This window comes from Dendrobium catenatum, unplaced genomic scaffold (genome assembly GCF_001605985.2).
Source record: "Dendrobium catenatum unplaced genomic scaffold, ASM160598v2 fragScaff_scaffold_1519, whole genome shotgun sequence".
Taxonomy (NCBI): domain Eukaryota; kingdom Viridiplantae; phylum Streptophyta; class Magnoliopsida; order Asparagales; family Orchidaceae; genus Dendrobium; species Dendrobium catenatum.
Genome location: NW_021319981.1, coordinates 347,244 through 374,937, shown reverse-complemented (window position 1 = coordinate 374,937; position 27,694 = coordinate 347,244). Strand labels below are relative to the sequence as shown.

At 37.4% G+C, this 27,694-nt stretch overlaps 1 protein-coding gene across 4 annotated transcripts; it reads right to left on the bottom strand.

The window, feature by feature from the left end:
• LOC110112161 (protein STICHEL-like) lies at positions 1–23,428 on the bottom strand. 4 transcript variants are annotated; one of them, XM_028700416.1, is made up of 4 exons: positions 23,174–23,428; positions 3,102–3,160; positions 940–3,015; positions 1–381 (listed from the first exon to the last, which is right to left on the bottom strand). In XM_028700416.1, exons 3-4 carry the CDS (start codon positions 2,908–2,910, stop codon positions 16–18), a joined length of 2,337 nt encoding a protein of 778 aa, XP_028556249.1. In that variant the 5' UTR covers positions 2,911–3,015; positions 3,102–3,160; positions 23,174–23,428; the 3' UTR covers positions 1–15. The 4 variants fall into 4 exon arrangements, with proteins under 4 accessions (XP_028556249.1, XP_028556248.1, XP_028556247.1 ...); XM_028700415.1 differs by lacking the exon at positions 3,102–3,160 and having other exon boundaries at positions 940–3,037; XM_028700414.1 differs by lacking the exon at positions 3,102–3,160.
• Between the last annotated feature and the right edge of the window lie 4,266 nt (positions 23,429–27,694).

Genomic DNA, 27,694 nt, shown 5'->3' with positions numbered 1-27,694 from the left:
AGCAAACAAATTAGTTCAGCACACAGGAATCAGTCTATGGTTCATGGTGAGGTTACAGCTAAAGAATCGTATGGGACATTTTAGCAAGTTTACATTCTTATCGTGCCAGTTAAACTTAAGAGTGCTAATCAGAACAAAAAATAAAATAAGATGGTTGATATGCTTACAAGTTCGTCCTCCAACTTCATCAAAGTTTGAATCAGCCAACTTTTTAGTGCCACCAATAATGTCCATTATAAGCCCAGCTAATTGAGACAACAAGGACATTGGATCAACACCAGAATCCATCAGTTCTCTAGACCTTTTCACCGTTTCTTTTGTTTTTGATGACATAGCCACCTCAAGGAGATTAAGTAATTTCTCATCTGAAATAATCCCCACCTGAAATTTTAAAAATGTAATAAATGCAGTTTCTTCACGGAATTTGTCCATACTTGTCATACAAATTGCATAAAGGATAAAGGAAATGCTGTGTGGGGTTCAAGCCAAATTTACATTTAAAGTACCATATAGCACTATCATGATGTATACAAATTCCTTATCAACTACCAAGCAAGCATCTGTTGCACTCGCAGCAAAAGTTGAAAATCAGTTTGATTTAGCCAGTGTCCCCCATAACATAAAGCAAAGGAAATGCCGCATAGCAGGAAAGTACAGCAACTCAAACGTTCCAAACTAATTTTGCAGCAGATGGACGTGAATATTTTTTTGGGAGAAAGGATAAAAAATTAGAAACTAAGATCAACAAGTTGGCAACCTAAATGAATGCTACTAAATTCATAAGAGAACTCAATCATTGAACTTTCATTTTGAAAAATATTAAGTTATTTGCATGAGTATGGTGATTTTATCTCGTTTTTAAATAAGAAAAGCAAAGATTTTATTGTATACAAGTCAAAGAAATAATAAATGGTGAAAATAAATCATGAATAAACATACCAGCTCATTTACATGAGAAGTAGTTATCTTTTTCCCAAGAGCACCCAGTTGATATAATATTTTTTCTGCATTTTGAAGAGAACCATCAGCATTCATAGCAATAAGACTTAAAGCATCCATTTCAATGTCAAGATTTTCTGCAGAAGCAAGCATTCTCAGTTGCCTTATTATATCAACATCTTTGATTTTGGAGAAGATATATTTTTGAACACGAGAGACAATGGCCCGTGGAAGATGGTCATGATTAATTGTAATGAAAATGAATACAATATGAGAACTTGGCTTTTCAAGATATCTCAGAAATTTAAACCACATTTTAGAGGTCAGCAAGTGGCATTCATCGATGATGCAGATCCTGTATTGCAATTGTCTTGAAGTCGTAGTCATATTTTTCATAAAATACCCAAGCCTCTCTATACTCTTCTTATTGGAGACGCTTGCTTCTATCACTAAGGACCCACTTTCTCCATAAAAAGCAGTGCATTCCTTACACAAGTAACATGGTTTGTTTCCTTCAGCAGCAAGACAATTTAGTGCGGTGGCAAATATCCTTGCAGCAGATTTTTTTCCTGTTCCAGGAGGACCATGGAACAGATATGCAGGGGCTATTCTTCCCTTCAGAATAGCATTCATAAGAGAGTGAACAACAATGTTCTGGCCAACTATTTCATCAAAATTCCTTGGCTTGTGCATGAGGTTCAAGCTCTTATTATATGCATTGTTCAAGGATCTCTCTCCAGGTTCTGCCAATTCAAATGCCTCTTGGCTCTTGCAGCTTGACCATCTTCTCCCGTCTAACCGGCTCAATGCTTCCAAGTCAATCTCCACTAAATTTGTAGAGACCTCGTCACTTGATGTATCATCACAGTTATTTTTTAATAAAGGCAATCCATTAGGAGAAGTAGAAAAGAGCTTAGGCTTGGTGAAGCCAGTTGATCTCTGCTTATTGTACAATGTCTGCCTTCTACCGAAAATGCAGCCTCCTTTTTTCATAGTATCAGATAATGCTGGAGAATTGCATTCTCTACAACCTTCATCTCTATTTCTCATTGACCTATAACAAGGGAGTCCACATCCTTGGCGCACAGGTAAATCCAGCTGATCAAATCCATCCCCTTCAAAAGAAGCAGTTGTTCCACTGCATGATCCAACAGTACTGGGTTTCCGACCTATTTTCCTGTAGTAAGAGCTAGTAGATGCAGGAGTACAGGAGTGAGATGAACCTTCTCTTCTAGCACTTCTGAATAATTTAGAAGTTCGGGACCAGTTTGCACATCCAGATCCAGGGAACAATGGTGATGCAGAGGGAGAATGGTATGCAGCTTTACAAAGCAGATCAAATCCAAGATCATGTGCATCTTCAGAATTACAATACTCTGTATCATCAGATTGTTCAATTGAGCTGAGAACTCCCAAGGGGCTAATTGGCAGGTTTATCCGCTTTGTAATTGATGAATGCTTTACACCCTGTCTTTTTGAATTAGCAGTTCTTTTCAACCTTGAAGCAGAGCTTCTCAGTGGAGTAGTAAGATTTCTGCCTCTGATATTACAAACGTTTGTAGCGCCAGTGGGCACAAGTTTTCTGTCACCTACAGTCTCTTCATTTTCAGAATTGCTGAGCTCGTCTTCAGAACTGCACCCAACATATAGTTGCTTCTCATCCTCATTGAACTTTATTCCACTTTCACGGGATATACTAGAATGATTTTTCCAATTACAAAGGTACACATTTTTTCTTTTTTTCTCATGCCTATGAGGTATTTTGGGCAATCCACTAGCTATTTTTTCTCCAGTTGAAATGTACCTTATTTTATTATCATGACAAAAATGATACGCAGAAACAGATTTAGAACTAAGAGGAGATCTCCAAGAAGAACATGTTTCAGGATCACGCAAAAATCGCGCCTTCTGAAGAGCGGAGAGTTCCTTTTTCAAGTGTAATTCACTAGGAGCAACAACTTTTTCGACCATTTCCTTCCAAAATCCTATAGCCTGAGGTTGTACATTAGTAGCAAGAGTCTGTTCTAAAAGAAGTATGCTCTCACTGTAAAGTTGTCTTAATCAACAGTAGTTAACCTATATAAATGAATGTGCAGTGCTGCATCAGCACATAACCAGAAATTGTAAGATTTAGAAATTCAAAATCATTAGTGGTTACTTACAGTATAATGATCGAGATACTACTTCAAAGTTCAAACTTTTATACCTAAGTAATGACAACCTGATAAGGATAAATTAATTTAGGTTAAATATTTTATGAAACTAAATCTAGAAAAACCAGGCTTGGCTTTGTAGAGACTTTGCACTGCTTCGCTAATCAAAAAGAAATTTTGGTTTGCACAGGAAATACATAGATATCATAACATCAAGCTCACACTCATCCTCTGACTTTACAAGTACCAGAATACAATTGGGGAGCAACTCATCTGAAACACCCCACAGTACACCTTAACAATACTAGGAGTATTACTAACCTAAAGATAATAATTTTATCATTTGATTATATGATATTTTTAAACATTTGATAATGTTTATAATACACCTAACAATTATCATTCATCTCATCAAACGGAAGCCACAAATAATTTAAAAATATTCAATCAAAGACATAGTTACAGAGCCTCTAAGGAAAATCAAATAAATCATTTATTGGAATGTTCACATACCTTACATTTAGTCTTACAAACATATTTAAAACTAGCATATAAAATTGAAGTACTTACACTCAGTCTTTTTCAAATCTTCCATTCTTTTCTTATTCCTGTAACAACAGCCAGTAAGAAAAGTACTGGTGAGCTATGAGGCTCAACAAATTATGCAAATTAATTTACAATTAAAATGTCATAATAGGAAGAAATTAAAAATTGAAATCATTAATGAAAACATTGTAAGTCATAATTAACATTATGCTTTACTGCTTTTGGATTTCTGTTGAATATAAATTTTTTGTGAAAGATTTGGCTATACTTTCTTAACTTTATTCAATGGAGCCCAGGTAAACCTGGCATTATCGCCATTGAAATTCATAGATGACCCTTTTGCCTCTTTGGGGTCCCTTTTGCCCCACCTGCCAAGCAGGTACCATAATTCCTGGGGTCCCTTTTGCCCCACTTACCAAGTAGTTCTTGTATGAGAACCCTTTTGTCTCAACTACATTGGTAAAACATACATTAAATATAGCCAAATTTTACATTAATTTAATATTCAACATTCTTTCTTAATCACATATCATATCTGCCTTCATCGTCATTCATAATATATATCTTGTATAAAATTAATATGCATCAATTTTTCAAGGAAATTCACATCCTTCCAAGACATTCTCAAATAGAAAAATCTTTAGATGAGCGTACAAAACATTATCTTGAACCCATATGGTAGAATGTGATAAGCAGTAGTTCATACTTAAAATCTTGGATAGAATATTCTAAAGCAAAATAAATTACTTGCAACACACAAGTTCCTTTCTTTCAATCAGTCACTAACAATCAATTATCAATATACAAGTAGAATTTGACATTATTCTTTTAAACATTAAATTTGCATTACTTACCTTCTTGCCGAGGTGTCTCTTCCAATTCTCTACTTCGTACTCTTTTACGATTGTAAATCACTTTGAAATTTTCTCTTTGCATAAGACTAGATAAATCTTGATTTCTTCTCACTTAACTTTTCTTCTTTCTTTTTGTAGATTTCCTTGATTGAATATAGATTCTACACTTTAAAACAAAACTTCAATATTAACCACATTCTATTAGTAAGCAACATAAAAATATCTGTAATTTACTCAATTTAATAACTTCTTTCTCTATCACTATCATATCTCTACTTCCCTAAACCCACTACCAATTTCTGAAAGCAACACTCCATAAAAAAACTCTACAGGAATTCCATGTCAAGCCCAACTTCACAACCAAACTGCTACAAGACCCAACATTACCGAATTCCCACTATGCCGAAACTATCCACAGTGTTTTCTGGATACTGTGTCGATCGGTTGAAAGAGGGATTTCTGCACTCTACCGAAATCCTGCTACATAGCTTTCTTCCGAACACTGCTACAAGGAAAATTCTACCGCCTTCTACAAACTTACGTGACCGAACAGATAAGGCATTAACTATTTTCAACAATAACTGCTCCCTCACATCCTTTCAATCCTTATAAGCTACGGTTCAGATATGCCACGCTTCAGATAATAGTAATAGTGAATATTCTAAGACTTAATGCTTTCTCTACCATTAGATCTTGATCAACCAATGTAAATTCAATTTAGTGGCTGATTGAGTAAAATGGAATATGCTGCAGTGGATTACGAAGTACCATTAATTAATCTATCAGAATTTCTTTAGGTTTAACATTTTATTAATAATACTTTAATAGTAATTAGTACTATAGTTATTCAAATTAAACAATACTTATAACTCATTTCTCTTTACTATTAATATTAAATACTTTTCATAGTAATTAATTTAACAGTGATTTAAAAATTAAGTTTTAGAGAAAAGAATAAAAGCTCAAAACTATTGTAAGAATTTTCACATTTTTTTTATAGATATTAATATTTCGAGCATATTTTGTTGAAGAGAAATTTTAACATTTTACTTGAATATTTTGAGTCTTACATCATCCATCTATGCAAGGGACAATAATTTTATCTCATACAACGTTACAAGTCCACGGCCCCGAAGGCAAAGGGATTACTAGGTTGATAGCCAGTCCTTAAATCCTATACAATAATCGAAATGACTCATAATAAAATATTTGCAAGAGGCAAGGTGTTCCTTTTAGAGATTAAGAGCTAAGTTATGTGAGAAGTGGATCTAAGTTGACTAGGATCTCATGAATTAATGACACGCCATAACTTACCTCATTTTGTCAAGAAATAAGCAATGATTGACTAGGACATCACCAAAAAGTGCACGCCCCAATTTGTGAAATAGGGCAGGGTTTGGCTAGTTTAGAACTAAGCTTATATTTGCAACATGAAATTTAAAAGTTCAATGGGAAGGTTAAGGAATTAAATGCAATTTGAAGAATAATAAATGTAGAATGTTTCCAAGAAATTAAAGTGAAAATGAAAAATATTAAGTCATTGTGTTAAGGTCACAAACTATTATCTGTTTAGAATTTTATCAATATGAATCGACTAAGAGAATAGGTGATAGGAAATTGTAAGAAAAATAAATGTTAAGGTGAATATGATTCAAGCTATGTTGCTATAAGTAAAAAATTTATAAATATATTATGCATGAGATAGTGGTTATGCTTCTTACGCTGAATCAAAAAATAATCTTAAAAAGAATTGGACATATTGGTCCACCTTAACTTGAGAAAGAGAAAATAATTATTGATTGTGATTTAAATGGACAAATTGGTTACTATAAGATGGCTTTAATATGAAGATTTAGAAAAAAATATGATGGAAAAGTAATAGTTACTTAAAAAACTAAAGCTAATAAATCACTAATGTATATTTTTTTACTGTTCAAAAAAAATCACTCTTCTAAGACTGATGAGGTTCTAAAGGAAAAAATTTTAAGAAGCAAAATGAATTAGCAGTAACGGATGAACAAAGTAATAAAAATTAATAGTTCCAAGATAAGATGCTGAATTTAAAAGATGATAGGTTAATCTTTCAAAGTAGGTTGCTAAAAATTTGAAACTTCAATGTTGAAGCTTTCAACAACTATTGATGTGTTATAAAAAAGCTAATTACAAGAAGATTGTTACCATAAAGTTCCAATAGAATTTAAAAGTAACCCAAAGTAAGATGATGAAAGTTAAAAGGTGAGAAATTAATCTTCCAAAATAAGTAACTGAAAGAGAGAAATTTTAACCTTTAATGTTGAAGCTTTGAGATGTATTTGATGTGCTCTGAACTGGCTAGTTATAAGATGATGTTACCTCATCTTTTTTTGGCCTCAAATAAGATTCACCTAAAGGTCCTCATATACTTATGCTTAGTTTGGGTAGAAGCTTCTCCATGAAGAGTTGTTTGGAGACTTAACTAAGACACAGGTCAAAGTTCCTTCATTTAAAAGTCCTCTTCGGGCACATATAATGTGAGTTGAAGCTTTTGCGTAGAGTGACATCTTCACATGAAAGCCCACCAAGAACTCATGCCTAATGTAGTGCAAAGCCTTTCTACTATAGGGTTGCTTGTTTGCACATAATTTAAATGTTCTGAATTTGAAATGCATGAGTTTTTAATTTTTTAGTGCCTGTTTAAAAGTAAAACAAATTCAAAGTATTTCTCTAAGGGATTTTAAATAGGCATCGCAACTTCACATGCCCACTCGCACTCAAGAACTCATCAGTGACCAATGTTCATGAAGTCATTGTCCCAACATCCCCATGCTTACAAACTCATCATCTCAACATCGACCACGTGACCTCGCATCCTTGTGACCTCACCAACTCTTGAACTCAATATCTTGTTGCCGACCTCATACATGTGACCTTCACTATTCCCTCCCTTCAGCGCTCCCCATCACAACATAACTACCAACAGTTATGGCACCATCAACCGCACTAACCTTATGCAGGCATTATAAGCCCTAGTTCAGTTAAAAATGTATATTAAATTAATATTTTAATACAAAAATATTATATTCATTTTACTTCCACCCAAACACCAAAAAATAATTTCCTGAATTTATTTTACAACCCGCCAAATACTCAAATTAATATGTTTAACTTACACTGCATTCAAAATAAATAGTTATTTAAGAATCATTTTGGAACTTAAAAAAGGAGAAGACCAAAGCAACTCTTGGAATTTAAATATTTACAACTCGATGTTATGATTATATAAAGCAACTGAGACCACAAAAATGAAATTTTTGTGGCAAGATCGAATTTCATTTTTAAAATATTTCTTTAAAACCCTTAATGGATTTTAAAATCTTTCTTTAAAACCCTTAATGGATCATACAAGCTTAAAATGGATGGGGCAAACAAAGTTAGGGTCATAATATCAAGCCTATTATGCTTTAGAAATTAGTTGGCAACTAAATACCACAAATCCATCAACAAACATCACCACACCATGACACCCACAATCATCATCATCTACTACCACACCCCTCAATGTAGCACCCAAAGCCACCTCTCATGACCCGCTGGTGATTAACACCATCAATTATCACCATACCAACCACCAAATTTATCAGTATCGAGCGTTGACAACGATGTCAGCTTTTACGACACGACACAAACATTAGAAATATCAATTATTAAAAATATAGGACACGGACACGTATTGTACACAGTATTAGCTTTTTAGATTTTAAAAATAGTGTATAAAAATTGAATAAGTATAATTTTAAAAATAATTTATAAATAATAAATCATTTAACTACAATTTATGCTTAAAATGATTAATATTAGGATGTCGAGAGTCGAGTCTCGATGTCGTTTATCAGTCATCGAGAGAAGAGATGAAAATACTGTCGAGAGTCGGGCATTGATATTATGCAGTAAATATTGGGCGTCAATGTTAAGAACGTATTTATCGTCGATGTTGAAAGGGCGTTGGTCGTACATTGTTGAGAAGGCGTTGGACAAAGATTAAATGTCAAGTTGCAGGTGTAGAAATTGCTAGCATCGAGCATGAATATAAAGACAGCATCAGACTTTGATATGGATATCGTTTTGAAATGTTGAATGTTATAACGACGTCAGATGTCGATGCTGAGATGACATCGGACATTGTTGTGAAATCAAAGTTGTAACCAGCCAAAAAGAAATGAAATGAGAATATTCGATGAATGGGGTATTAAGTGCATGCGATTAATTTGGTGTTGTGGATAGAAAATAAGAAATTTAGATTTTATAACTTAAATAAGTAAAAAATTTTAAATGCAATAAATTATATTTTAAAAAATATATATATAAATTATTTAAGATACACATGTTTGACACTCGTGTCCAATTTGTATTTAATATTTTTTTTTAATCGAATACATTTTCAACAAGTCCAGCACGTGTCGGACGCGTGTTGTGTAGGATATGTGTCAGACACTGCACGTCTCTTTGAGGAGAAGTTTCGGTGCATCATAACATCGGGCATTAACTTTGGTGGCACTAGTGGGTGTTGATATTGTTCGCAACAGCGAGCGTTAGTGTTAATGGCAACAACTAAACTCAATATTCTTAGTAAAGGTGAGTATTGGCATTGTTCACAATAGATGGTATCAAACTTGTGGCATCAATAGCGTTGGCCTTGTTGGCAATGGCCAACATCGAACTTGTTAAGGATGACAGACATCGACCTTGATGGTGAAAAAAAGCATTGGCATTAGTGGAGATGGTGAGTTGGACTTAATGGAAACAATGTCCATCAGCCTTGTTGGTGAGGGCAGAAATCAATATTGGTGTCGACTGCTAACACTAGTCTTATAAGTAATGATTATCATTGCCTTTATTCGCAATAAAAACATTGGCCCTCTTGGGTGGGCAATGACCATAGTGATGATGGAAAGCATCAGCCTTAGTAGAGACATTAAATGTTAGCCTTGGCAGTGAACTAATAGTTAATATTGGTGACAACGGCAGACTTCGGCCTTGGATGGCGATTGTCAGCCTTGGTGGCAATGATGGACATCAACCTAGGCGGCAATTATGAGCTTCAATATCATTGGCAGTGACAAGTGTTAACCTTGGTTGCAATAATTTTCATCAATCTTATTAAGGATGGCGATCGTCAATGATATTAATGATGGTGAGCATCAATGTTGTTGGTGATGGTAAACATATGGGCTATAGTTGATGAAGGACGTCTACATTATTAGCAATGAGGGGTTACATTATTATCAATGACAGGCATTAGTTTTAGTGACGGTGGTTGATATCGACCTAATAGGCAATGAGAAGTGTCAACATGGTAAGCGACGAAGATCGACGACACTTTTAATGATGGTAGCCATTGGCTTTTATGGCTTGGTGGGCATCAACTTTATAGGCGAAGGAAGGCTTCGGCTTTGATGGGGACAACGAGCAACAACTTGGGGGTGATGGCAGACGTCAGGGTTGGTATCAATAGCAAATGCCAGCCTGATTGGTTAAAATATAAACCATAAGTCTGATAGGTGAACATGGAGGCCATCAGCCTTATTTGTGATGGGCATAAGCCTTGCTAATGATGGCTAGCATCAGCCTTGTTGGAAAAAGTGGGCTTTAGTATAGAGACAATAGCACACATCAATCTTTTTGTGAGGGTGAATGCTAACGTTTTTTGTGATAGTGAACGTCAAATTTAATCATGATGACGAACTACAATTTTATTTGAAGAGAGATGAGCCAATCTGTTGACTATGACAAGTATGGGTTTTGGAGGTGACAATAAGTAGTGGAAAGCACTAAGGTTATTCGTGATGATAGTTATTACCATTGGTGGAGACGATTTTTGTCAATGTTTGTGTATATAATGGTATAGTGGGACTTGTGGAAACTATGGCTGTCATTGTTGGTGTTTACAAAAAACGTTAGAATTGTAAAAGATGGGAAGCATTCATATTAGAGGCCATGACATTGGGACGACTACAAGCACCAATGTAGGTGGCAGTGATGGGCATTGACATTAGTGATGATAACAAGAATTGACCTAGACGGCGACGATGATCATCACCATGGTGGTAATAGTATGTCGACCTTGGTGGCAATGAGAAGCATTGATAATGTTAGCAAAAGCAAGCATCGAAGTTGTTCATGATAGAAGTCATCAACCATAATAACGATAATCAGCATCAGCCTTAGTACGAAAGCAGATGCTAGTTTTGATAGAGATGAGGAGAAACAACCATGCTAATAGCAGCCTTAATGGCAATGGTAGAGGTCATACTATGCCTTAGTGATAATAGGCATCGATGTTGATGTTGATAGCCAAAATTAGCTTTGTTGGTGATGGAGGGCATCAATATTGATGTTGATAGTGGGTACAAGTATTAGTGGCAATAGTAGGTGTCATCTACAACTGATGTTGCATTGATGTATCTATGTAACATTAACGTTATTGGCAACAATGAGTGTAAGTGGCAACGGTGATTGTCAACGTTCATGGAGATAAAGGGCCTCTATGTTGATGCTGATAGCGTGCATCGAAGATAAAGGCAATGACAAGTTTCAAAGATGGTGGTGGCAACGGGCATAGGCATTAGTGGTGAGTAGGGGTCTTTGTACTAAAATCTTGAATGTTAATATATTTAAAGTGCATTATATATTAATATTTTTTAAAGGAGCCAGCTCGCGAGCTCATGAGTCGAGTCAGGGTTGGATCAAGCTTGGCTCATTGGCTCATCGAGCTCGGCTCATGAGCCATTTATCGAGACGAGCCTAAGTCAGCTCACGAGTCGGCTTGACTCACTTACACCAGTAGTGGCAATAGTAGATCTCAATGTCGACAACAAGCATTGATCTTGGTGATGATGGAGGGTGTTTTTTACGGCCAGTCATGCAGTTAGCACAGCAGTAACGAGCCGGACTAGCTACAGGGGTGGATCAACCGGAATTTCGACCCCGTTGTGGGGCCCAGTAAACCAATTATTCCATATGTTAGGAGGAGAATTAAGGAAGGAATTAATGAAGGGAATTTGAATTCAAAGTAGGGAGGGAATTAGTTAAGGCAAGAGAGATCTTTCAGGAATATTTTGGGAGGAAGAGTATGGGCTTACATAGGGATTTGCTTGCATCTTTTGTTTCTTGTTGAGTTATTAATCAAAATCAGCCAATTGTTTCTCCTAAATATGCTATTTTTGTTATTTTTCTATGAATTTCCTGTTGTTGCTTGCTGAATTTGACTCCAAGGCATATCAAATTGCTATCAAAGCAGTGTCCTAGGCTGAAAGTTAAAGCCCCAATTGTTGATTCTGCTGAATTTTGTCCACCTTACTTATTGTTGTTGTTTGGAGGCCAAATACACCATTTTTTTATTGTTCTTCGCAGTTTGGACCCCAAACTCTGTGAATGGCGGCAAAGAAGATGGAAGCTTTGGAGAGCGAGATAGAACAACTTAGGGCCAAGATGTAGGAGAAACATTCAGGATGGAGGAAAGATTTTCTGGAATGGAGGGAAGGTTTTCCTCCATGGAAAGTCGTTTTGGAAACATGGAAGGCATGATGAAAACATTGATCAAGATGCAATCGAAGGCTTCGTCAGCTACTCCTAGAATTGATTGGAAAGGGAAGAAAATTCAGGAGGAGGAGGATGAAATGGAAAGTGTTTTCTCTCAAGGACCACCCCGAGGGATTATGAGGGGAGGTGCATCGGGGTATCCGGAAGAAAGGGCAGCAGGAAGGGGGGAGACCCGAACCCTTTTGGAGACCACTTAGGTAGGAAGGAAGGTGGACTGGAGGAAGGTGGTCGAACCATGGGGTCCAAATACACCTCCACCACTACACAGGCGAAACTAATGGAGGAAGAAACCAATTGAGTACGAATACGAGGTCGAGAAAGTTAAAGATGTTGGTCTTCGAAGGGGGAGATGCTCAAGGTTAGGTGTACCGAGTTAAGCGTTACTTTGTGATCAATTGTCTGATGGAAGGAGAAAAACTCATGGAGACAAAAATATGTTTGAAAGGAAAAGCCCAAGCTTGGTTTCAATGGAAAGAAGCTAGGTATCCAATCTACTCCTAGGGAGAATTTAAGGATTATTTGCTGGAACATTTCTGAGCCATTCGGGAAGGGGCCTCCATGAACAGTTCTATGCCTTAACTCAAGAAGGGACCTTCATGAAGTATCGAGAGAAGTTTGAGCTGCTATTTGGAAGACTGAGGGAAATTTATGAAAAAGGGTTGGAAGGAAATTTCATGATGGGCCTTAGGGAAGACATAAGGGCAGGACTCAGGGTACTGAGGCCTAGATGGCTGAGAGAGACAATGGAGCTAGCACCATGGGTGGAGGAGAAACGTCAGAGGAAAAAAGCTACTTGGAGTAACCCATCGGAGGGGCTTACCGGAACACCTCTACGACCTTTGGCACTAAGGACCCAGACAGTGTCATTTTAGAGGGAATCACCTGACGAGAAGAGAACTGGAGTTCGTCCTGGAGGAAATTTCAAATGCCTCACAAAAGCAGGAGTGCAATAGGTGGGAAAAAGGGCTGTGTTTCAGGTTCCACGCCCGAGCATAAGTGAAAGAAATAAGCCCTTCAGGTCTTGATGGTCTGTGAAGGGAAAGAGGAGAGCCGGGATGAGTTGGAGGATATATTGGAGGAGATAGAGCAGTTGCATTTGGATGTGGCATAGATGTCATTAAACTCTATGGTGGTATTTACTCCAAATCACAACATAAAAGTAAGGGGGCAAATTAGAGATCAATCTATGGTAGTTTGATGGAAAGCATAGCTACGAATAACTTCATCTCAAATTGGGTGGAGGACTGATTAAGGTTGAAGTTATTGAAAATAGAAGAATGTGGGATGATGATGGGAATAGGCAAGATAAAGAGCAGGGGATTATGTAAAGGGGTGGTGATGACCTTGCAAGGTATTCAAGTTGTCGAAGACTTCCTTCCCTTAGACTTGGGAAGTACGAATGTGATCTTAGGAATGAAGTGGTTACAGACTATGGGGGGTGTAAAGGTGAAATGGAAATCATTGACCGTGGAGATATAGGTGAAAGGGAAAAAGGTTGTGCTTCAAGGGGATGTCAACTTATGCAAAACCGTGATCTCTTTAAAAACCATGCTCATGCAATCTAGGATGCAAACCGGGGATATTTGGTAGAGTTGCAAAGCATATAAAGGGTCTAGGAATAGGAGGCAAGGGAAATTTCAGTGGGGGCCCAGCAGATTCTGCAACAATATCAGGATGTATTTCAACCACTAGTCGGGTTACCATTGCCTCAAAAGCAGGAGCATGCCATCAACTTGAAAGAAGGGACTTCTCCCATTAGTGTCAGACCATATCGTTACCCCAAGATCAAGAAAGATGAGATAGAGAGGCTGATTAAGGAGATGTTGGAAGCAATGATCATCAGACCTAGTATGAGTCTCTTCTCTAGCCTAGTATTGTTGGTGAAGAAGAATGGTGATAGCTGAAAATTCAGTGTAGATTACAGTGCTCTAAACAAGAAAATGAGGCTAGATAAGTTTCTAATTCTTGTGAAAGATTAACTCTTGGATGAGTTATTTGGAGTTGTGATCTTCTCCAAAATTGATTTGAAGTTCGAATACCATCAAATCATAATGAAGACAGCAAATGAGCATAAAACAACCTTCAAGATACATGAAGGGCACTATGAGTTTCTGGTGATGCCTTTAGGCCTCACCAATGCCCCTAGCACCTTCCAGTCACTTATGAACCAAGTGTTCCAGCCAGATCTCTGAAGGTTTGTCCTAGTATTTTTTTATGACATTTTGATATATAGTACGATAGATGCAGAACATTAACTTCAAAACTATCATAGAGACATTGAGAGAGCATCAACAATTTGCCAATTGGAAAAAATGCATATTTGAGCAGTCACAAATTGAGTATGTAGGAAATGTGGTGTTCAAAGAGGTGTCAGCTGACCATTGTACGATTTAGGCCATGGTGGACTGGCCTATTCCTAAGAACTTGAGGGAGCTGCGAGGATTCTTAAGGCTTATCAGTTAATACCAGAAGTTTGAGAAGGGATATGGTACCATAGCAAGACCTTTAACAGAGCAATTGAAAAAAAATAATTTCAAGTCAGGGGAGGAGGTGACCCGAGCCTTCCAGAAGTTGAAGACAACGATGACCAATGTATCTGTGCTAACACTTCCAAATTTTAGGAGACCATTTGTGGTAGAGACGGATGCATCAGGTTATGAGCTAAGAGCAATACTCATGCAAGATCAAAGGACTATAACATACTTCAGTCAGGTGCTCACAACCAAGGCAAAGATCAAGTTTGTGTAAGAGCGCGAGCAGATGGTGATCGTCTTGGCTATTCAGAAGTGGCGGCCTTATCTGCTGGGATACATTTCATAGTCGAGACAGATCAGAGGGGCCTGAAATTTTTGTTGGAACAGCGGATGGTCACTAAGAAGTATCAGAGATGGTTATCCAAGTTACTTAGATATGATTTTGAGATTCAGTACCGACCATGACTAAAAAATAAGACAGTAGATGCCTTGTCAAGGAAAGTCAAGGGACCTTAGTAGGCAGTCTTGTCAGTACCATTAATGGTAGATTGGGAGGCACTAAGAGATGAGAATGAGCATAATGAAGAGTTAAGGAAGATCAAGGAGGGTCTGCTAAAGGATCCAGACAGTCACCCAGGTTATGTTCTGAAAGAGGGACAGTTACTATACCATGGCAGGTTTGTGTTACCTCGGACCTTGGGGTATATTCCCAAACTACTGCAAGAGCCATAGTAGTGCGATAAGAAGGCACTCCGGAGTTCAAAAGACATATAGTAGACTATCAGTAGAGTTATATTGGATAGGGATGCATCGTGATGTAGAGAATCGAGTAGCCAAATGCGATGTGTGCCAAATGCATAAGTACTTAGCGATGACACCAGTAGGATTACTACAACCCTTAGCCCTACCGGATAGGGTATGGAAGTGACGATGGATTTCTACCACAATCAGAAGGGTTTTCAGCGATCTTGATAGTAGTAAACCGTCTGAGCAAGTATGCACATTTCATCCATCTGAAGCGCTTTTACACTATAGTCATAGTGACTACTATTTTCATTCAAGAGGTGGCATGCTTGCACGGGTTCCCAAAAGCCATTGTGTAAGACAGGGACCATGTGTTCATTAGCCACTTCTGGAAGGAGTTATTTCGTTTATAGGGGCGATATTGAAGTGAAGTACAGCCTAACACCCTCAGACATATCGTCATACATAAGTGGTCAACCATAGTAGAGACATACTCGAGATACTTTATAGCAGACACACCAAAGAGTTGGACTAGATAGATTGTGTGGGCAAAATATTAATACAAGACCTCATATCACTCAGCACCAAAGACCATTCCCTTCAAGATTCTCTATGGGAGAGACCTATCTCACTTGATTCATATGGGGCAATACTACACCTTTGTTCAAAGTAGAGCAGTACTTAGAGGAGAGAGACAGGGTGCTAGTGGAGCTTTTAAGGGGCATTTGCTGAGAGCCCAGTAGATCATAAAAAGGAAGGCCGATGGGCACAGAAGAGGGGAAAATTTTAAACCATAAGGTATGGTTTACTTAAAATTGAGGCCCCACGGATAGAAAATATTACCTAGGAGAAGGAATGAAAAACTATCCCCATGATATTTTGAGCCTTATGAGGTCTTAGAGCGCATTAGAGCAATAGCCTATCAATTAAGGATAACCACTAACCTCAGCCTTGCACCTAATCTTTCATGTATCACAACTGAGGAAGGCAATAGGAGAGAATATACATCATTATCACTGACACGGGGTATTGTTACGGCCGGTCCAGCAAGACCGGTTCTGTTCTCGGTCCAGCAACAAAGGGAAGGATCAATAAGGAATTTGGCCCCCCTTGTGGGGTCCAGTAAACCAATTGTTCCATATGCAAGGAGAATGATTAATGAAGTAATTCATAAAGGAAATTTGAATTCAAATTAGGGAGGGAATTAAGGCTGTTTTGAGGGGAAGAGTAATAGCTTATTTAGAGATTATTATTTTGGATTAAGGGAAGGTTTTTTTATTGAGTTTTTTAGCAGTAGTTTTCTGTGAGGGTTTCCTAGAGGCGTCTAGGTTGATTGGGAGAGACGATCTATCTCTCTAATTGTAGATCGCTTGTATCTTTTATTTCTTGTTGAGTTATTAATCAAAATCAGCCGATTGCTCCTACTAAATCTGTTGTTTTTGTTATTTTTTTGAATTTCCTATTGTTGCTTGTTGAATTTGGCTCCAAGGCATACACTATAGGAAAACTTGGGTATAACGAAGGATATTCAGCTGGTAACTTAGCGACGGGTTTTCCGTAAGAAAAATCGCCAAAATGTTTCCGACGGAAAACCCGCTAGCGAAGCCGTCGGTTCTTCTAAAACCGGCGATAACTTCCAGCAGAAAATGCGCCAAAAATTACCGACGGAAAATCCGCCGGCTTACTTAAACACAACGAAATGTTTCCGGCGGAAAGGCCTCCAGAAACATTTCCAGCAAATAATATGCCAGTATTACTGCCGGAAAAGGCCCTATTTCCCTTTCGCGACTGCTTCCTTCCCATTCCTGCTTCGCTCCCGGTTGCGTGAGTCGCCTCCCGCCGAACACCGTTTCCATCGCCTGGGTGTACACCGTTCAGATTTCGTCATTCGCCGCCTTGATTGGCGAAACCACCATAAGTTGATCTGCATTAGCCCATTTCTTTTGCTTTGGTCATAGATATCCTCAGCAGGCATTTGCAAGAAATTGTATCATGGTGTTTGCATTTTGTTGATGATATTCTTCTTGTTGATAAGACTAGCTAGAGAGTTGATGGTGAAATAGAAGTGGATACTATTAGTAGAATTCAAGTTGGATGATTAAAAGTGGAGCAATGCGTTGGGCTTATTGTATGAAAGAAAATTCCACTCAAACATAGGGAAAAATACTATAAGATGTGGTAAGACCTATAATGCTTTATGGTGTAAATGTTGGACATTAAAAGAGAAGCATAACATTAAGTTAAGTGTTTGCAAAGATGATAATGCTCATGAGTGGCTTTACTCTTAGAGAAAATATACCAAATGAGCATATACGTGAAAAGATTGAAGAAGCATCTATAGAAGATAAGATTAGAGAGAGTGAGAGAGTCACCTTAGATGGTTTGTTCACATAAAACGGCAACCTCCTAATAGGAAGAAAATATCCCACCACATGAGGACTTAGCTTATCATGCAATTTGGACACAATTTGAACAATATAGAAGAGTTGCCAAATAAGGAGACAAGGAATTTTTATGATTTGTTGCATGTTATCCAACAACTAATATCAAAGAAAAGTATCACTCACTCAGAGTTATCTATTACTGTGAATATATTAAGCATCAAGACAGAATATAATATCTTCCATGAATATTTTAATTAATTTGTTGGGCTGCTTAAGGAAATCAACCTTGTAGATAACATAATTCCTACATATTTATATCGGACTAAGAAGTTAGTTTCCAAATTTAGTTTGACAAATACAAAAATTCCACCATACTGAGGGCTCAGTTCCACATATTGAGCACAATCGATGTTTGGCAAGAAATTTTAAAAGATTTTTAAAATTATTTAGTTATGAATATTAATGTAAGTATATTGCAAAAAAAGTTGCTAAATAAAGAACCAATCACGGTTGAGTTGCATAGTTATACCCACAAGCAGCAGGAGGACCAGCAATGAGTTAATGAGCGAGCAAGAAGAGCCTACATGATTATATAAGTTTACTATTTTAGATGTCATATTTAAATTGATTAATCTCGTATTAACTTTTAAAGGACGAGTATACACAACTTTGAGAGAGCCATTCCAGAGCAAGTGAGGGATCTTCTAGGGGATCAGTAGATTATTCTGACTACCACACTTGATCGCAAGTAGTAGCTAGAATACAGAAAAATCAGGTTTATGGTTTAGACTCGCAAGCCTATGCATATGAGGGGCAAATATCTTGTGACTCCAGCTTCTCAATAAGCAACCAGGAATCGTTGTATAGCCAATAGGTAGCTGCCCTGACAACCGAGTAAGATCAAGTCAGAAAATCACAAGCTGACATGCAGATGTATCAAAGTCAGTTATTAGATGAGTTGTAAAAATTGATGGAGCAATTCAGTGGAAAGCAGGCATCATCAGCAGAGGAGAAGATACTAAAAATTTTATTCGTATGTTGGACATTTCATTTATTGACTATTTTAATTTGTTGGATCAGCAAATTATTACTGGAGTTTATGTTTAATTTTAATTTGTTTAATGAATGTTCAATAAAATATTGTGATCAAAACTATTATTACATGAATGTAGCATGTATTTATGTTCAATGTTTGAATGTGAATATGATATGTATATATTTTTAGGAAAATTTATTATGTTGTAGAAAATATGTGAGGGAGTGCTATTTTTTTTAGTTTGAATACAGGTTTTCGGCAGATTTTCAGCCTGAAAATGAAGATACAACGAAAATGTATTGTCTTTCCGATGGTGAAATTTTGCCATAAGTTCTGACGGATAACCTGCAGGAAATTTCACTAGTTAGTATCCGGCGATTTATCTGGTGGAACTTCAGGTAGAATTTTCCTTCGGACTTTCCAGCAGACAAAAACTATCGAAACGAGTGCTTCGCAAACGACAAATATTGCTGCATAATTTCGTCGGAATTATGTTGGTAAATCCGCTCGAAATATATATTTTCAACGAAAAAAATCGTCGGAATAAAGTTTCCGAAGCACGTTTTACCAACGACTGAATTTCTGCTAGAAATACATATTTTCCGGCAGAATTTCTCATTTTCCAGAGGATCTGCGCCACCAATAATGCGAGTTTTTCCTATAGTGGTATCAGTTTTGTCCTTGGTAGTGATAGAGAGTGCCTTCCCTGGTGGTGCAACAAGCATGCCTTAACGGTAATCAAGGTTTAAAATTGCGTAAATAAACCTCGAGGCATTTTTTCATCCGTGAGGCAAGGCGTAAGCCTCGAGGCGGTGTGAGGTGTAATCCTTATGGACGAAGAATTGCGTAAATGAGAATTTAAGTATTTTAGCAGGTAAATAACAATAAGAGTCTATGATACAATAAAAACATCTAAATAAGAAGTGAACTTAGTGGAAAACAATAAAATATATGCAATATATGCATCTCATAGCATAATTCAAAGTACAAAATCACAAATTGAAGTCTAACAAAAGTCAAACTCCCTAAGTACAAATAAGAAAAACATCTAAAATCTAATCATGTCTTATCACTAAATAGGTCTTCAAAGGAGGCATCTTCATCTTCAATTGTATCTATGAATGTCAAATCTTCATCTTCAATTGGTAATATTGAAATATTACCAATTTTTCTCTTCCATGTTCAATAAATTGGCATTTTTAGCCTCATCTGAAGCTTCAACTGATCGTAAAAATACCGTGCCAAAGGAATTGTTGACAAATATATTAATCATGCTCCTGCACTTCATGTCAGACCATCCATCTAACATAATGGTAACACCTGTCTCACTTCATATCCTTTTAATCTCATCAATACTCAACTGTGTTCTACAGCTCCTCCAAAATCTATGTTTGCAACTCGTACATAGAAGGTGCCTTCAACCCTTGCCCATACAACCCTACAGATCGCAACATATTAAAGTAGGCTGGCGGTGTCGCTATATTAAATGGAATGGCATTCTCAAAAAGAATCTGTCAATATCCATGCACGTCTCACCCTTAATTGCACAATTGAGCCTCTGAGACGCGCCTCATGAGCCATGAGGCGTAAGCCTCACAAAGTCCCAAAATTGCTTAAGCATTGAGGCTCTTTGAGGTAGAATTACGCAGCCTCTTATTGTGCAATTTTAAACTATGATGGTAGTGGTGAGCATTGACATTGTAGGCGTAAACAAAAATCAGCCTTAGTAATGGTGGCAGATGTTTCCTTTAGTGGAAATAATGAGTGTCAGACGTGGTGATCCCAACGAGAGTCGGCTCTAGTGGTAGCATTGGGTGTCACCCTAAATGGGGCAATGGGATTCAACCATAATGGTGGTGGCAAGCATCAACATTCGTGTTGACAATGGACAGCAATGTTGATAAAGATGGTGGGCACCAGCATTGATGTCAATAACAAGCGTCAGCTTGGTGACAATGATAGGAGTCATATTTGCTGATGACAATGGACATTGGCCTTAGTAGGGATGGTAGATGTTGGTGTTAGTGTCGACAAAAGGTGTCTTCCATACAAAGGCGAAGGGTGTATGCTTTGGATTTGATTGCAGATGTTGAACATAGTGGTGATGGCAAACATAAACTTTGGTGACAATAACAAGCATCAGCATTGGTAGTCACGGAGAGCATCAGCCTTAGCAGCGACGACAACATCGACAATGATGGCAATGGTAGTCATCATCCATAATGGCAATTGCAAGTTTCAACTTTAATGGTGATAGCGTGCATCAATCTTATTAGCTAGGGGGTATCAATGTTGTTTGTAACGATAAACATTACTCTAGGTGGTGATGATGGGCATTAGCCATGGTGGCAAAGATGGACATCAACCATGTTGGTGATAACAATCATCAACCTAGATGGAGATGACGAGCTTCATGACTGGTGTCTATGAGGGTGTTGGCCTTAATGGTGGGGACAGGCTTTAGTATTGGTTGCAACAAAGGGATCAGCCTTATTAAGGACAGTGAACGTCAACCTTGGTATCAATACCGGGCATCAACATTGGTGACGATGGCCGGCATCAAAGTTGATTGGGACTACCGGTGTTAATAATGGTGTTAGTAGTGTGCATCGACCTTGATGAAGGCAAACATTAGCCCTGCTGGTGAGGGCAAGCATCAGCCTTGTTATTGAGACCACCTTATTATCAAGGGTAGAACACTAGCCTTTTTGGTAAAGGAAGGTACCAGCCATGATTGTGAGGGTGTGCATCTGCATTGATGGCGCCAAAAAGCATCGACCTTAGTAGCGATGGCGAGTGTATGCCTTAGTATCAATGGCAAGTGTCAGGCTTGATGACAATAGCTAGCATCGACCTTAATGGTGAAGGAGAGCACCCGCATTGATAATTATGACCTTGGTGTGGATGACATGTGTCAATACAAGTGTTAACAATAAGTACTAGTGTTGTTAGTGACAGCAAGCTTTGTCATTACTATTAATGATAGGCATCGGCCTTGGCGGTGATAGAAGTTATCAGCGGTGATCGATAGCCAACATGGGTACTAGCAATTAGAGCTGTGGATTCTTTTAACCGGAATCCTTATTGAGGTCCCGAAAAGGTTTCTAGAGAGTGGCATTCTAATCATTTCAAAAAGAAATTAGAACACTCCATCGAATAGTCAATTTCAATATCCCTCAATACTATTTTTAGGCATATTTCTTCGTTAATGATATCAAAAGTAAGTGATTTTGTATTCATCAAATCCACTTGTCAAAATTCTCATTTCTACTACAAGCTTGTAAAAATCAAAGGTCATTTGGTAACTCAAATGGTCCCATAAAGTTCAAATTTTGTTGTCAAATGTTTGACTTGGGTAAATCCAGACAAATCAAACCACTTGAGGTATTGTTCGATTTGTCTCATTCTACAATATTATATGATCACAAAATTGGTTCTAGTAATTTATAGTTCGAATATTTTAGTGCTTTAAGAACTACAAATTTGTGTCAAGATCCATAGTTGATCATATGAATTTTAAAGTGACATATCAAAAGCAATGAGAACATATTGATGATATAATTTGCATAAATTTTCTTCTTTCTCAAAGAAGTCATTCAAAACTCTGAAACGCTTCTAGATCCTTCATTTATAATTCATTATGAGAGCTTAGTGAGTTGTATTTATACGTTGGGATTTCATATCTTTTGTTTTTCTTCTTTCCTCCACCTCATTTACCTAGCGAGCAGATTGTGCTAGAAGTTGTTAGTTCCTTGCCTTACGAAAAGACATTACGACCTAGCAAAGTTAGCGATATCTGGCTTCTTGCTTTAAAGTAGAATCGTTCGGATGGCTCCATTACCCATCAAGGAGATCTTGTGAGACAGCTTAAGCTACATTCTACGTGCTCCATCAAAAAAGAACCCAAAGCAAGAAACACCCAACGTGATTCCAACAAACAAACTTCTAATTGGCAGGATAGAGCCTACATGACTTTTCCCGTCAAATGTGAGGTAAAAATCAAGCTTTAGTTGACCGAAGATGGCAGCTTACGATGTAAAATCATTAAGCATGAAAGAATTAATGCAAAAGCACCATAAAAACATCAGAACGAGCTTGCTAGTCTATTTGCAGACGTTCAGAAGGGCAGTGCTACACTAAAACACCCCTCGAATATTACTAAAAAAAATCACACACATAAACAAACAAATGAGAGTCGGCAACAGATATATAATAAAGAACTTGGCCTCCTCAGCGCAATATGAAAAACGCGAAATTATCAGACAAAAAATTTTAGAATTTGTGAATCTTTCAGAAGAGTTCCCGTTTCTTCTTAGAAATGCAAAGTCTACATATTCTCCAGGTTAGAACACCAATGGAACATTAGCTCCGAACAATTCATCAAGGAAAAGTAACAAATAATCCATAGATGAGCCGCATTCGCAGCTAAAAAATGGAAAATTAATGAATTTTAGGAGAGACCCACCTGCAAAAGCCTAGCTCGGACAGACTAGAAGCTGAATAAAGTGGAACTGGAGATGCGCGCAAAGAGACGCTGAAGATCAGTGAAAACCCTAAGTATAAACATATGAGATAGTATTTGCAGAGATCGGGGGGAGGACATATTTAGATCACATATTTTCGCAATAAAGTTTTCGATGTCAGGTTTTTTAATAGTATTTATTAGGGTTTGAGGTGGCAAAAGTCCGGTAGTCAGTGTGATGTTCACATTGAAAAACCGAAACTTTTTGCTGGACAACCGCCGAGATTCTCTACGGGGATTTTTTAAAGGCAATGAGCATCTCATAATCTTAAAGTTAAATACTTACTAATTCTGCGTGATTTGACACATTATTTTATTTTATTGTCGTGAACGACTATTTGAATGATGAGGAATGCGACTAATTTAAAAAAAAAAATTAAAATGTATTAAATAACTACTATAAATAATGAAACTTTTTTTTTGGGAAAATTTGAGGCGAAATCACATATATTTCTATGAAATAAAAACATTACAAGTAAAATTGAAAAATTAACCCATCAGAAGCTAAGAAACAAAAATTAGCTAATAAGGGGATAAAAACGAAAACTATATCACTCAATACATCCAAAAAATCAATGTAAAAAACAAAAATGTGGTAGCAGAATCATATCTTGTAGGACTCAGGCTGCAGTCCAAGCAGTAAATCAACTAGAATTTAGCTTCAACGATACTCTGATAGTTCCCTGGTTGCCCCGAAGACCCTCCAAGGGGAGCGTGGAGCTACAGCAATCATCATTGTCCTCAAAAGAAACCTCTGGCGATAGGGGCATCACTTCTGGTTGCCCCGAAGGCCATCCAGGATAAATGGGTAGAACCAGCAGAAAGAGAAAAATCATGCACCAAGCTCTTGTGAAGACAAAATGCATTACACCTTCCATCCATGCAACCAACAACAAAGATTGTACCAGGCAGAGAAAACTCTAAGTAACCAATACAACTAACAGTGGTTCCAACAACAGTAACAGCAGTATAGGTGAGAACCCAACCCAGGGAAACTAGATGCCCAACAACAGCAATTCCTCCAACTAAAGTAGTTCCAACAGAGAATGCTCATTTTTCCATTTCAAAACCTTGGAAAAAACTGCGCTTTTTATTTTTTGGCTAATGGTAATGGAAGATGCAAAAACATTAAAAACTTCATATCATTCCTTTCCCTCCAAAGATGATAAATCGCACTGCAAATAATAAAAAGACTTGAGTTTAACATGAACATTGCTAGAGCAATCAAAAGCCAGAAGAATATTTGGTCTAAGTAGTTGACTAGCCATATTAGGGAAAAGGTTTGTAATTACCGGAAAAGAATAATCACATTCGAAAAAAATGTGAGAAGTGGTTTTATTGACTTTGTGACAGAGGGGGCAGCAAGAATTAACGTTAATACCCTTAGAATTAAGAACATCATCAGATTTTAGTCCGCCTAGAATGGTCATCCAACCAAAGGATGAAAATCTAAATGAGTGGTGTTTGTGCCATACTAAATGATGCCAGTTATTCAAAGATTCATTCCTGTAAAGAAAATTATGATAAGAGCTATAGGAATTATCCTTCCCATCACCCCAAGTCAGGCAGCACGTAGCATTAGAAGCTATAGAAATATCGAAAAACAGATGCAGAAGAGAAGCAGAGAACTGTGAAGGTAGATTCCAACCATACTCATTTAAAATAACAGAAGTCCTAGCAATGTCAGGGAAGTGATTAAGGATTTCTTGCACACAAGGAACTTCATGAAGTTGAGAGCCTTTAAACCAATGCTCCCAGTAAAGCGAGATGGGAATCTTGTTTGAAATGATAAATTTAAAATTATTCTTTGCATCATTGGTAACCTTACATACATTTTTCCAGAAAGAGGAAGACTTCACCGCAGGAGGTTTCCATGGTGAAACATATTTATGAAATACCCACGTAGTGAGGGGGCTGTTGTGATTGTATAATCTCTTAATAAGAGAGCAGAGATAACTGAATTGCACATAATGGAGAGAAGGGAGACCAAACCCCCCATAAGCTTTAGGCTTGCATGTTTTCTTCCAGGAAATGGGGTGCAATTTACGTGTAGTAGTATCTCCAAAGTAAAGAAACTTAGTACCGAGTGTCTCAATTTGCTTAATGATGGTTTTGGGTATAATGGACCCACTGATCCAATAAGCGATTGTGTTAGATAGTGAACCACAAAAATTGTAATCTACCAGTAAAAGAGAGAGCTTTCGCTTTCCATCCAGAGAGTTTGTGAGTAAAAATTTCCATTAACTTAAAGAAATCAAAGAGCTTAGGATTGTAAGGGGATATCAAAATCCCAAGGTAAGAAATAAAAGTGGAGATGTAGGGTATATTAAGGATAGAACTGATTAGATTGGCATTATGATAGTTATTGGGTAAGATGAGAGAACTTTTCCCAAAGTTAACCTCAAGCCTGAAGCCACATAAAATTAACTTCTCAATCAATCGACAAAGAATCTCACAGTTGTGAATCTCAGCCTTTCAAAATATAAGGAGGTCATCAGCATACATAAGATGGGAGAATCTATTGCCATCCACCAGAGGGGCCTCAATCATAGCTTCATTATCCAAGAGACAAGAAAAAGAATCCATGACAATACAAAAAAGATAAGGACTTAAAGGGAAGCTCTTCCTAAGACCAACAGAGGAGGGGAAGAAACCTTAAAGAGCACCATCAATGCAAATAGAGAACCATACATCATTAATACAAGCACTAATCCACTTGATAAATAAGTGAGGGAAGCCTTTCTGAATCATCCTAGCAATAAGAAATTCCCTGGATACACTATTAAAAGCTTTTTTTATATCTAGTTTGGCACATAACAGCTTGAACTTGGTAGAATTCCTAGAGTGGTAAATGATCTCATTAGCGAGAATAACATTATCAGTGGATATCCTTTTATAAATAAATCCAATTTGATTCCCTTGGATGATAAGAGGCATAATAGATTTCATCCTAGCAGCTAAAATTTTTGTTATAATTTTATAAGTGGTATTGCATAGTGAGATAGGCCTGAAGTCTAAGATAGCTTCTGTATGATTAGTTTTAGGAATGAGTGTAATGGAAGTGGCCTTAGCAGCACGAGGAATGTAAGCATTATGGTAAAAATATTTCACAGCTTTGCATATCATAGGATCGGTCACAATCCAAGTGGATTTGAAGAACTCAAAGTTGAATCCATCCGGGCCTGGAGTAGAGTTAGAAGCTCCAGAGAAAACAACCTTTTTAATTTCAGCATCTGTAAAAGGAATGTTAAGAGATAATATACACTTAGGAGGGATAACATTACCCACCAAGAATCAAAGGATATCAAAAGACAGTCGAATAAAAGGATTGTAAAGTCCTTGGAAATTAGAGATTGTGTCACTAGCTGCATCGGAGAAGAAGAAGGATGAGTTGGATATGGCAAGGGAGATGACAATTCTCCGATAATTCCTTCTGAGGTGAATCTTTGAATATAGAAATTTAAGATCATCTTCTCCCTGAGAAATCCATTTGATTTTATCCCTTTGAGAAATCCAAGAGAACCACTGAGAAGAAGCATCAGCCACTTGGATATTAATGTTTTTAAGTGCCAAGGAGATATACTCATTGTTGAAATCCTGATTTAACAACCTAAGGCACTCTTCTTGCTTCCTATGAAGAGAATCCATATAAACAGCTACTAAAATAGAGCATGCCCAATTCTTACATTTAATATCTGCTTTGAGTTATTTGAGCATGGAGGAAAGGGTGGCAAAAGGTTGTCCCCTATAACTCACAGAGAAGTTAGTGAGGAGTAAGAACCAAAACTGTTCTGATTTAGCCCAATAATTCTTAAATAGAAATCTGTGCTGAGAGGAAATCTATCACCCAGCAATAGAATAATGGGACTATGATCTGAGCAATAAGGTGTTTAGATAACATAGTGAGCGTTGGGAAAAGTGGACATCCATTCATCATTTACTAACATGCGGTCTAGCGTAATGTGAATGGGATTCATAATTCTCTGATTGTGCCAGGTGTAGGAGAGCCCCACCGAAGCCAGGTCATGGAGGTTAGCATAAAAAATGAGACTATTAAAATAAAAAAGGTGATTTTGGTGTAGAACATTTCCACCCAACTTGTCGGAAGGGTAACGACAACAGTTAAAATCCCGCATAATAATCCAAGGGGTACCCCCAGGGGTTCAGATGGCCTTAATCTCTTCCCAAAGAACTTTTCTTTCCTCCTGATTATTGGAGGCATATACAACAGACAGTAAAAAAGGTATATTCATCCCATAAAGAATGGTACCGACAATCATTTGAGAGGAGATAAATGAGGGCTTAAAAAGAAGCCTATCAGCAATCCATTTCAACCAAATTCTTCCATGATTGGAGAAATGGAAATTATTACAACTATCCTTGAAATCAAACACCCAGTGTTTGTTGCAAAATATGTGTTGACGAGAGAAGAGAGTTGAATTCTATTTTTAAGAATACAAATCA